The sequence below is a fragment of the Anabrus simplex genome, chromosome 2 (assembly GCF_040414725.1).
Source record: "Anabrus simplex isolate iqAnaSimp1 chromosome 2, ASM4041472v1, whole genome shotgun sequence".
NCBI classification, from domain to species: Eukaryota; Metazoa; Arthropoda; class Insecta; order Orthoptera; family Tettigoniidae; genus Anabrus; species Anabrus simplex.
Genome location: NC_090266.1, coordinates 292,735,417 through 292,749,053, shown reverse-complemented (window position 1 = coordinate 292,749,053; position 13,637 = coordinate 292,735,417). Strand labels below are relative to the sequence as shown.

General features: G+C 36.7%; 1 protein-coding gene across 1 annotated transcript in view; it reads right to left on the bottom strand.

The window, feature by feature from the left end:
- The window catches only part of LOC136862785 (aristaless-related homeobox protein), a 210,342-nt gene that overhangs the window by 54,593 nt on the left and 142,112 nt on the right, over window positions 1–13,637 (bottom strand). Inside the window, exons 3-4 of the mRNA XM_068226517.1 lie at window positions 11,490–11,613; window positions 11,270–11,399 (exon numbers count right to left, since the gene is read on the bottom strand). Of these exons, the coding sequence (XP_068082618.1) occupies window positions 11,270–11,399; window positions 11,490–11,613 (254 nt within the window). The remainder of the gene's footprint in view (window positions 1–11,269; window positions 11,400–11,489; window positions 11,614–13,637) is intronic.

The following is a 13,637-nucleotide window of genomic DNA, read 5'->3' as shown; positions in this document are numbered from 1 at the left end:
ATGAACACTTCAAACCACCTCTGTTCACTAGATTAAAATACATCATTATTTCCCTGTCACTATCCACAAGCAATTCATTTTCAGCCTGCATCATTTTAACGCAGACATCACACTTTTTACAATATATTTCACTTACTTGCAAACTGGTGTAGCTGGTAATGCAAACCAACATCCCCAATTTTTCAATGGGAACTGTGATGTGAACTACTTCTTCTAATGCAGGCTCTGACGCATATAAATGATCAATAATTCCACCATGGCCTCATCTTTAATACACCTAACACTTTGAGCTTTCTTTCCGACTCAGGAATTCGTTCCACAAAAAACATTACAAGTGCAAACACTCAATCTTCTGTAGGCACCAAATCTTCCCCTAAACTGTCTGCAATTCGGCAGTAAGCACATAAGACCAATGGTACTTACTGAAAATGTATTTACACAGTTCCATCACTGTGGTAAGTGTGTACGTTTAAGCAGTGTATGTTTCACTTGTCAGTCTTCCTTCTGTTTGTGACATGTGCCATACGTATATGTATGTTTTTAAACATATAAGGAATGAAAGTTTCATGTCATCAGGCCCAGTAATCGGACTAGCATCTTCATGGGACGTGACATTTTACATGCAAAACTTAAAAATCCCACCCTAAAGAATAACATCAATCTCAATGAGGAATATCGCAGGTGTAGAAACAATGTGACAAATCTAAAAAGGAGCTTAAAAAACAAATATTACTATGAAAAATTTAGAATTCATAACAAGAACCCAAAGGAAACGTAAAAAATAATAAATGAAATCATACATAACAGAAAAACAACAAAAGGCGATAATTGTACATCTCTAGAAATAGATAACAAGATAATTACAGACAGTCAGGCAATATGTGAATCATTAAATTTATATTTTACAAATATTGCTAAAACCCTGGCTTCAGCAATCCCTCCCCAGCGCACTGAAACACTTGCGGTTCCTAGTTACTTGAACTCATTTTACCTATATTCAACTGATGAAACAGAAGTAAGATCTATAATATCAAATCTAAAAAACAAGAGTAGCTGTGGGCAGGATGGTATAACTGCCAACTTTCTAAAAGAATTCCAGGTTTCTTTAAGTGGGATGCTAACAGATATCATTAACGAATCCTTGGCATCTGGTACATTACCTAGTGAGCTAAAAATAGCTAAAGTAGTTCCTGTCTTCAATGGTGGGGACGGGAGGAATCCTATTAACTATAGGCCTATCTGTATTCTTTCCATAATCTCCAAAATATTAGAAACTATTGTTAAAAAGAGACTTCTCACTTTTTAAAACAAAAATAATTTCTTTTACAATGCACATAAAGCTTTCGTGAGAACACTAACACTGAAACAGCAACCGCAGATCTCATAAATATGCTGCAAGAGTCAATAGATTGTAATAGTTTTACTGGTGGGTTGTTTATAGATCTAAAGAAGGCCTTTGATACAGTGGACCATGAAAGACTGTTAGCTAAATTAGAGAGAGCAGGAGTTCGTGGTGTTGCATTGAAGTGGTTTGATAATTATCTGTCCGATAGAAAACAGTATGTAGTGCTGAATAACTGTAGGAGCTCAGCAATTAGGGTAACCCATGGCGTTCCACAGGGTCAGTATTAGGGCCGATTCTCTTCCGAGTCTACATCAATGATATTGCAACTTGCCGCTTGAAAGGACGTATCACACTGTATGCCGACGACACAAACTTGTTCTATACTGGTTGCAATATAGACTCCATTGTTAAGGATATGCAGGAAGACCTCAGTACTCTGTGCTTTTGGTTTCAAGCAAATAAATTAACCATTAATGTGCAAAAGACTAATTATATGATAATGACAAAACAAGGTCAGAATGAAATCCCACACAGTAAAATATAAATGCAGAATACTGAAATAAAACTAGTTAGAACTGTCAAATATCTTGGGTTGGTGATTGATAGGAACTTGAACTGGACAGACCATGTTGAATACATTACTAAAAAGATCACACCTGTTGCAGGTATTTTAAAGAAACTTAGTTATCTTATCCCACAACATCTTCTAAAACAGATCTACTACTCTTTAATTCATAGTCACCTACAATATTTGAATGTAATCTGGATGCGTTGTAAGGAGTCTGACTTGAATGAGCTAATGGTAGTACAAAATAGAGCTGTTAGAAATATACTTAATCTTCCCTACTTAACACCAATAAAATATCTATACCTAAGTGCTAAAATACCACCCCTAAGCATGAGCGCAGCATTCAATACAGCTGTACTCATGTATAAAATAAAACATAAATTTATACAACACAACACTACATATACTCTAAATTCTGACAACCATCCATATAGTACTAGGCATGCAAATGACTTTGCCTTATACAATGTTTGCTCTTATAAATATGGTATAAACAGCTTGAAGTTCTCTGCGATCCAGTTATTTAATAACATCCCTGTGGAGATAAAAAAAGCACCAACTTTGGCAAAATTCAAACAAAGAGTCAAGCATTATTTTTGAGAAAGATACAGTGCTGTTTAAATCAAAATATCAGTTGTCATTTAAGGCATTCTCCCAAACAATCTTGCAAACTCTCCGGAACTATTCTTGTACCTCTACAACTTTTATGTTATGCAAATGTAAATACTCTGTAATATGTTCTTGTACCTCTGCAACTCTGTGTTATGTATATATACTGTAAATACTCTGTAATCAATTCCTGTACGTCTGCAACTTTTACGTTATGTAATTGTAAATAATCTGAAATCTATTCTTGTACTTCAGCAGCTCTTATGTTATGTAAATGAAAATACTCCATAATCCATTCTTGTACCTTTGCACTTTCATGTTATGTAAATGTAAATACAGTCAGAAATAATTCTCTGTAATCCACATATTGATGATGTACATATTTTATATATTGTATGTGTTTATATGTTCAACCGTTTACTAATTATCTTATATACACAAACTATATTTTGATGTTTAAGTGCCCGCCAGTGTGTAATGTCCTGTACAATTCCTATGTATGAGTCTGCAGGCTCGTTGGAATTCATTGAAATAAATGAATGAATGAATGAATTTCTGGTATATTTACATTTCATGGGGTGCTGTACATTACAGACTGACCACGACTTTCAAATTAATTTTAGAAACTGTATTGTGCCATCAGAAACATCCACACCTTGATTTTTAAACAATTCCAAACCAGCAACATTGTTAGGATCAAATTATTCTACTGCCAATGACACATTCCGTCTTTATTGGTGTTGGATACAGAGTTTTCCTAGAAAAATGTGGTGCCATTTTTAGCAACAATCCCTTCTGTGATTGAAAGAACTCTTTAAGGTCTGAACATTTGGCCTCAGCAGTTGTCAATTTGCAGAATGGCTAGAATGGCTCTGTACCAACATCAACACTGACCACCACTTGATACAGCAAATGATCTATCAACGTTTGGCATAATAAGAGAATGTCGCAGCCCATATCAGTAGTTCAGGAGGGTATCTTATTTGATTATTTATAGAGAGCTCTAACTGTTCCAGGACAAATTTTATTTTCCTAGTGACCTCTGCATTAAACTCACAGTTTAATTCAAGTAATTTTTTTCAAAAGGTTAATCAAACTAGAAAGTTTTTCAGTGCTGGTGAGACCAATATTATCATGAGAATAACTTATCAGATGACTTACCGAAGTGTCAAACTTCGTCTATCTGTCGCATATCAGGTCATCACAGCCATCAGATTCCAATATAAAGCTAAAATTATCTGTAGGCAAACGCATATTTTTGTGAAACACTTGAACTGTAAATCAACTTGGAACTTAAAACTCACTGAAACGGATGTAAGGTTAGTAAATGACTCATCATCCACCTTCACAAACAACAGGTAATCTTCCTTCACTATTACAGTGAATGGTTTAACGCATTTCTTCTGAACTTCAGAGATGAATAAGGTAAAATCTGTAGTTTTGTCACTTTTACACCACTTACTGAAATTACCTTAAATACTGAAAACATCACTGTTACATTAAACATATTTAGATAACCAATAAAAGGACACTGGAATACTATTTAACACACAAAAATATTCTATGGATAATTAAATCGAGAATTCCAGTAGCAACCACACACGTGCGCGGCATAAACCAAACTGAATGTAAACAGGGCCCCTCACGCCGGCTACACGTGGCCCAATGTGGCGGCCATTTTGTCTCGTATCGTTATATGCATTCAGGTCTGACATTCTTCTTATTCTTTCCTTCACAGGGCTTCTAAATATTAGTTCCTAATTAGCGTCGACCTCTAAGATTTTTGCTACCATGTTTTTCCTTCATTCCCACCTAGATATACCTGCTCCCTTCACAAAGATGCAGGTTGTTCTTATTAGGTCTTCTTGGATTTTTTCTCTCTTCATCTGGTAGTCCTAGAGTGGAGAGTCTGATTCTACCCAGCGCCTCACATTCGAAAAGTGTATGTTCAGCTGATTCCTCTGCTTCATTGCATTTCCTACATATATAGCCTCTTATAACTCCAATTCTATGTAGGCGTTTTTTTCAGATGGCAGTGTCCTGTCAACAGTCCTACTACCCATCTTATATTTTCTTTGCTGAGTTTCAACAGTTCTTTAGTATGCTTCTTGTTTGTCCTTTTATCAGTTCCTTTGCAAGCTTGCATCCTTGAATATTTTTCTAGTTCTCCATTTTTTTCTTTTGTACCCATTTTCCTATGTAGTGTCGGGCTTGTTCAGAGGAAATCCCGCATACAGGTTCTGGGCCTACAAAATGTGTTTCTGCCCCTTTCCTGGCCAGTTTATCTGCCTTTTCATTTCTTTCTATACCTGCATGCCCTGGTAGCCATATTATTTTGACAATGTTGTACTTTGAGAGCTTCAGGAGAAGTGAATGGCAATACCAGACAATTCTGGATATTATCCGGACTGCTTCTAGTGCCTTAATGGCCGCTTGGCTGTCCGTAAAACTGAAAATATTATTCCTATAGTTCATTTTCAGATTTTCTTCAAGACATGTTGTGATAGCTATTACTTCCGCTTGAAAGACTGTAGTGTGTTTGTCCAGGCTCATCTGGAATTATCTCTCAGGCCTTCCCGCGATGATTCCTTCTCCTGTGCCATCCATTCAGGTCTGATAATATCGTAGTTGATCTTGGCTGAACTGCCTGACGCTCAGCACCACAATCACAACTGGGTGAAATGTCATACCCCATTTACACGAAGAGCCAGAGCATCTTTCATGGTTAGATCATATTCTGTTGAGGACCGACCATATTTTCCGATGTTCTTCAAAACCTGGTGGCCTGGTCAAAATACAAGGCAACCTGAGTTGCTTTGGAGTAGTATTAGTCTTCTATATTCTGGACCATTGTCCTGTTACGTTGACTCCATGATCTTTCATGGACTTGGCATCACTCCTTTCATAATAATTTACCATTCAGAAAAGAAGCGAAAAGCCCAGCTGAGAAATAAACTCCTGTGAGTGCAACTACTGTAAATGTAATATAATCCACAATTTGTTCGTTAAGGAAAATACAGTACGGTAGAACCTCGCGATTACAAAGTATTTTAGAATCGGAGTGGTTTAAAGTTTCCTTCTTTTGAATACGGCGTAAAAAGCAATCAAATTCATACCAAAGTTTCCAACATATTCATTCACCACTGAAGTCCTACCAAAAGTACTGATCTCTAAAGTCTCTTCTTAAACTTTGCCAAGGTTGAGTTTCAAAAATGGTTTTGTTTTTCACTGAAATTCATGTATTAAACTGTCATATTTCGATATATACTCATTAGAAATTAATTTTACGTAACATTATCGTTACTTTAAAATAAATAACGGTACCGTACCTAGATATAGTGTGAAATATCTCGTATATTACTACCATGAAACTATGTAATAATATTTTGTCTAGAAAATTATTACAATTTCCAAAAAACCCGTTGTTTTTAATAAAATAGTGTTATCCAACCTTGCATTGACACATTGAATGCAAATGTTTAGTTTTATCCCAAAAATCTGTGATTCACTGAGTCAATAACAATTTATTCAATAACCAATTATTATGTCTAGAATTTCGTGAAAAAGTTGTTTTCTTCTTTCACACAGGAGAAATTTCCAGACCAGAGACAATACAATAAGTTCACAAGATTGTTGACTTCGACGTCTTAGGTCTCCTAAATGAAACCATGACATTTCTTCCTTGAGTTATTGAATGGTGTTGTGCAACTAGGAAGCAACCCTCAGAAATTCGATTTTCATGTTTTTACATCAGGATTGACCAACCTCACTTTGGCCTAAGTCCTTTGGAAGATACTGATGCTGTGTTGTTGTGTGTAACCTCAGAACCAGCCAACTTCCAGGTAAAACGGTATTGTTAATGTTTCCAGCTAGGATTTAAACATATGTGGTTGTAAGTTAAATAACTCGAATTTAAAATAAAGCACTTTTATTTGAAGTGTATTATTCATGCGCAGGAAATATTCTGGCGTCCAGAGGATAAAGCAAGATTGGGAATGATGCAGTCGCCCATGAAAGAGTGGATGATGGACAACCTGATTAATTACATTAAGGTCTGAGAGGAGGATATAAAAACATGTAATGACATGTTGAATGAGATCGTAACATGTATTCAGAAAATTCCCAAATTCAAGTCCCATTACAGAACAGACAATAAGTCCACAGGAAGTTTTACCATCCCACCTTACCCTACTTGTAATGTATGAACAGTGTAAACAGTACAAATGAGTAGCCCTACCTAGCTTCAAATCGATCTTTTACTGAAAATTCGATCTTTTTAGAAAGAAACTATAAGCTGACTGACCAGGAGAGTTGGCCGTGCGGTTAGGGGCGCGCAGCTGTGAACTTACATCCGGGAGATAGTGGGTTCGAACCCCACTGTAGGCAGCCCTGAAGATAGTTTTCCGTGGTTTCCCATGTTCACACCAGGCAAATGCTGGGGCTGTACCGTAATGAAGGCCACGGTTGCTTCCTTCCCATTCCTAGGTCTTTCCCATCCCATCGTCGCCATAAGACCAATCTGTGTCGGTGCGACGTAAAGCAAATAGCAGACAAAAAGCTGACTGTTGCAACAAATGTGATTCATTTGAGGTTAAAATAAAATAAAATATGGATGATGATAAAATATCAGCAACCGGATTACTAGAACGAGGCAGAAAATCCAGGAAATGTAATGAAAAGAACATAGCTAAGTCAGTATTAGGTCCCTAGTAAGGATTTACGACATATAACTTGGAGAACAGTCAGCTTTAGTTCTATAACATGGGTATACGAAGACTTAGGCTACAAGTGAAGCTCAGGTGGTTGGTTCATGCTTGAAGGAGATTTTATGAACATTTACCAGCTGGTGTAAACGACCTTGCAATTTGATCGGATTCATATGGTGGCCAGAACCGTAATATGGAAGTGGTTCTGTGTCTGAAATATATTACGAAAACTCGTGCCTCCCTGAAAAAAAACATTTCAAACAAGTTCCTGATATCAGGTCACTCTTTCCTACCCAACGACGTCATCGTTGAATATTATATTTTTGTGGTTGAAAACTGTAGGAAGAAGAAGTCGACTGAAAGAGAAGATTCCCATTCAACAAAACAACTAGACAATTCCACCATGAATCGTAAAACTGATGCATGCAAAGCAAAGTTAACTGACTCCAAACCAGATATGTCAGTTTTCATCCGAAGGTAATTTGACGGTCCTTTTCATGAAGTTAGCATAGTAACAAAAACCACTCTTATCCACGTTCTTTACAAGAAAGTACCAATCACTATGGACCAGTGGTAAACTCACTTCCATTGCGAAACTAGAAGCAAACCCTTACGTAACTCATACCACCTGATTCGCATAGCTTCTACTAGGATCTAATTGGAAGAAGTGTATGTTACAGTGATCGCGAAAGTAAACCTGTACCAGAGCATCATGTGGAAAATCGTAAGTTAATATATACTGATGTTTTCTAATGTTGTGAAAAATATATTGTATACTGGTAGTGTGGAGCTAACATTCAAAAGGGACTTTGTCCAAAAATAGAAAAAAATGAGTTAAGTACTGCTTTCACTTTATGAGATTCATTTTGAGGTCCCAGCACTCAGAAAACATTTAAAAGAGACTTCGTCTTAGCTCTGTTGGTCTCTGAAAGTAGACTATTCATTCAAAAAACAACTTTGTCCACTGCTGTATTCACTGAAACAAGACTTTGTCATCTACAGCCAATCAGAACGCTACCATCTTACAAATTGCCCCCCATCATGCATTGCGTGAACAGCAATATTTATCGTAGTTATTGCTTTTGGTGTTCAATCCAATTTCTGATTCAATTTTCCTTTGTCATATTGGTTATTCACTATTCATACATTATTGATAGTTGTGAAACAGTTTTAGTTGGAGAATGCACAAAGAGACTAATGTAGAAAGAGAAGCTCAGGTTTAACAGCAAGAGAGCAGAAGAAACGAAGATGTATGGGAAAGGTGTTGGACATAGCATATTTGTTCCGTGTAGACATGAAATCAAACGCTTTCTGTGTAAAATGTTCAGACCTAAGGACTGTTCCTTTGTAAGGGATAAGTTGGCATCAATCCCTGATAACATTTCTCAGGATAATTTTATTGCATGAAAACTTACCATTGGATCGGTTAACAGAAGACAATCACGAAAGACAGGATATAAACAACCACATGGATACAGTCTGAAATTTTGTTTTACCAACTAAATTAGAGATGTCAGAGAATGTCTGTTAAATGTGGTGAACACTTGGTTGAGAAGCGAGGTGGTGATAGAAGGTCTGGAAAATCTATACAGAATAAGGCAAGTGTTCGTCAATTTTTGAAGAATCCCAAAGGTCATGAAGGCCATTACAATACGCAAAAGTCAAAGAGGATATACTTATTCTGCTCACTTAATATAAGTAAACTGTATAGAATCTGAAGCAAAAATATGATTACTGAGCTGAAAGTCAACTTTGCAATGTTTCGCCGTATTTTTGTGTCAGTTTTAACCTTGGTTTCAGAACACAAGCTTCAGATTTTTGTAGCTATTTTGCCAAATTATCATTCCTAATCAAAACCAGTAAAAATCCAGAAAAATCAAATTACATGACAGAAAAGAGAGCGCACAGATTACGTGCTAATGCATTTTATGAAAGTCTTCGAGAAGACCAACAGCAAGATACAGTACAGTCACATTATGTTTTGTCTTGCAGCAAGTAAAACCTCTTCCCACGACACCTATTCAAGAGGCATACTCTTCGAGACAGGTAAGTTTGTATAATTTATGCATGTTGACTCTAAGCAAGACCACACTCTAGTATTTTATGTATGGACCGAAGACCAGGCTGGTCAAGGTTCGACAGGGTATTCGGTGCTCTTTTACATCACTTGAGTTCACTAGAATTGGAGAATAAGAAAAAATAGATTATTTTGTGACGGATATGCTGCTCAGAACGAAAACACTCACATTCTGCATACTCTTACTCATTTTCTGCTGAGAACAACAGGCATTGAATATATTCTAATTACTTTTCCAGTGAGAGGTCATAGCTATATGCCGGCAGACCGGTTTTTGGTCGGACAGAAAAACAATTGAGGAAGAAGCCCACGGATTTAAAAAAAGAAGAACACTATGATGTGTTTAAAACAGTAGGTGATGTTACGTTACTAGGCAGGACTGGAAACTGTATGATGTTAAGAAGCTTGGAAAGTGTTTCAGGAATTCAGATTAGATCAGTGAAATGAAACGAATTCTCATTCAGTGTACAGTGAATGAACGTGGAGGACGTGAAGTTTATTTATTTATTTATTTATTTATTTATTTATTTATTTATTTATTTATTTATTTATTGACTTTAGCAGTGGCGAAGTTAGGGCTCGTGGCCCTCTCTTACACTTAACCACATAATTAATTTACAGAATGTGAACTAGACATATTTCCATCAGTATTTAAGAGAGGTTGGAGCTCAGATAAAAGCAGAGTAGAAGTAGAGGTTTCTACTTACAGGAAATCCAGCCATTCCACCCACTCTAAACTGAGAAAATTGAAGATGTGAGGAAACTTCTCCTTAAACTATTTGGTGAAAATTGGTATAGGCAAAAATATTTGGAATGGTACAAGAGATTGTTAATGGATATACCTGCAACAAGTGCTCCTCCTGAGGAAGTATTATATGACTGTTTGGAAGATGATGTGGGCTTCCATATATAAAAATAGGTAATTCTGTCTTAAAGTTTCATAAAAATAGAAACTATGTTTATTATCTAAGTAAATGATATTGCAGTGAAATATTCTGCTTATTACAATATTTCAAAGTATTTTAGACTGTATTAAATTAATGTGCAGTCAAAGAGGACTACGTCCCGTGTTCATGCAAACAAAAAGTATCATGTCCTCTCAGTTCAGTCAAAAATAACTATGTCCAGAATTTGGTATGTTAATACTGAATTTCTACTGTAGTTTGATTTCTTTAGGGTGTCATGTACATTTTATAACCTATATAGGTGTATGTACTTAAGTGTATAAAGTGAGCAATAAGGCGTCAATTTGAGAAAGACCTGATTTTTTATCATTCCCTAAAGTTTTATTTGAGTGACAAAGTCTCTTTTGATAGCTCCACATATTCATTCGGTCTGCCAGCGTTGGCGGTAAAGAAATCAAGGAAACAACTCTCAGATTGTGGGTTTTAATCCAATCGTCCGCAGCCCATTAGAAGGTTTTCTGTGGTGTTCCATTTTCACACCAGGCAAATGTTGGGGTAGTATTTTAATTAAGGGAATGGCTGTTACCTTCCCAGTCCTAGCCCTTTCCCATGCGTCCATCGCCGAAAATATTTGATGTGTTAATGCCAACTCCGGAAACAATTAATTATTTGCAAAAAGGAATCAGAGCGTTTATTTGTTAATACTGTGCTGATAGTGGTGAAAAAACTGCATTTAATAATGCAAAAAGCCTGTACTCGTTTCATGGCCACCATTAGTGTTTGCCTGACACTTCTGTAGAATTTATATTGCAGGTGTTTACTGAAGTTCATTTTACTTGGAAGTTTGGTAATGTGGGTTGATATCTTGTTGCATAACACCGTACAATTGAAGTTGATATTCGTTGTTTGTAATATTTGAAAATGGAACTTATGGCATAATGTTTAGAGAGATGTGATGATATTTAGGCTCTTATAACGGTTACATAGGCTACAAGAGTTTCAAGCCATCCACTATCTTAAATAAAATCTTGAAATACATTATTTTTTTCGACATCTTACCGGGTATGGATATGATCCCCTGGACTAGTGAGGCACTGTGAACCAAAGATTGTTGATGATTTAACTGTTGGTGTTTTGTGGCCAGTTTCTCCTGCTTACGCCATTTGGCACGACGATTCTGAAACCACACCTGCATAAAAATTATGAAAGTCTGAAGAACGCCTTTAAACATTTATTAAAGAATATGGTAAAATGATTTCGGTTATGTGATGAAACATACTTGAACTCTCGCTTCTGTGAGATCGATTCGCATTGCCAGTTCTTCACGGAAGAACACATCTGGATAATGCGTCTTATGGAATGCTTTCTCGAGTTCTTCAAGTTGAAAATTGCTGAAGGTTGTTCTGTAAAAAAAGACAAAATTAATTCGTATTAAATACATTGTACCTATAATGCATACAAAGAATAATAAAAATATAGAGACGTTTCCCACTGACTTGATATTTCACTAGCGGGATGGCAGGCGACCCTTGTTAAGGAATGGATGAAATGCATGGCACATTGTTGTTACTTCAAATTCACGAAATTATAACAATTTAATTAGTATGGAATTGACTGAAAATTACAAACTAATACTAGTATACGAGGGCAAATCGATGTGCTTGCGGATGCTGTAAATACTACGAGTTATTGACATTGGAGTACAGAGAAACGCACATACTACTTCGGCTCCATTATATATATATTTGAATTATATATACAGTAGATATATATATGATATTCAGTGGCGTATACTGAGGGCTACCAAGTCCATCGGTGAAGCTCTAACCTCAAATGAGAACGATGGAAATCTAAAGCACATTATAATGTAAGCAACTGACACATTGTTCCATTAAAAAAACTCGAACGCAAGGAGATAAAACGTCGCTCGTATTTCTGAGTGCAAGGTATTGGAGAATGATATTGCAGCCCAGGCACTGCGTGTCCCTCTCCCCTCGCCTAGCCCCGCGCGACTTGCTGCTGAATTGACCATAGGTGCGGAGACGGGGGAGAAAGGTGTGTTAAGCTTCGGTACGTCAGATCACCACTGCTAGCAAGGGAGAGATAGCTCAAAGACTCGAAGTTCTCCGGAAGTTTCCGAATTGATACATGCGTTCCTCATCGTTTATACTTCCTCACCTTATACTTCTGAGATAACAGAGTGCCGGTATTTCATTCCCTTTTGCTTCTACATCCTTGTAGAAAGAAACTGCAGGCTACTGTAATATAGTTTTATTTTTATAGGTTGATATGCTAAAATGAAATGTAATATTTCAACTTTAGTGTTCTCTTTGTATGGTTGAAATCGAACCTGTGATCATGGGTGGGACACCACCACTGATCTTCCGAGGAAGCTAATAAACCAGTGAACGATGCGTACGACTGCTGGTAATGCTGTAAATTTTTTAAAAAGTTAATAATAATAATAATGGTGTATGGCATCTTGGTGGTGACCTAATGAGGATGAAATGAATGGCGAAGACGTGATGAACACCCAGTCCCCAAGCCATGGGGATTAACAGTACGAGGATGTTGATTCTGAGAATTAAACCGGGCCCATCGGACCAAAGGCAGGCATTCTATCCATTTCGCCACAAAACCGGGCTTTAATTTTTGCTAAACCTTAGGTTACCATCTCCACTGATCAGGTGTTGATTATTGACAGTAGCAGAGGCCAGCGCAGTAGCTTGTGAAACGGCACTGGCAACACAGTAAGATACTGAGTGCTCAGTGCTCAGTTCGAACTATGATAAATAATACCTTAAAAAGTATTCACACTGGAATTTGATGGGGAACATATAACTAATATGGACATTGTGAGGTCTGCTAAAATCTACAAATAAAGCAAGGCGAGGCATGACGTCAGTTTAGATGAAAAATCTGTTTATTAAAAATAAACAAGGAAATATGGAAAATAGCAAAAAGTATCAAAATGATCAAATTTACAAGACTCACAATTATACTCTCAGCTTGATAAAATCCATCTTGAGAATCAAAAATAAAACCATACAAATTAATATACCAGTGTATGCCGACACACATACTTAACATTACAAAGCAAAAAATTGCTGAATTTCATTAATTTTACACTTTGGCTTGCGTGTTCGCACTAGGCTCTTGGCTTTGTTTTTGTCAACTATTTCAACTGTAGATGAGTACATTTCCCCTTTCCTGCACACTTGACATTGCAGTGGGGGTCCCTAACCTTAAGAAAAGACGTGATTTTATGCGCAAAGGGGAGACAAAAACTAATCTAACTGTACAATATATAACACGCTGAGTGGTAAAATATTCTACAAATATATACACCCTGAATCATGAGCAATCTCATGAGCACAACAAATACTGTGGATCGGAACCACGTACAATAAAAATCACATAGATTGAA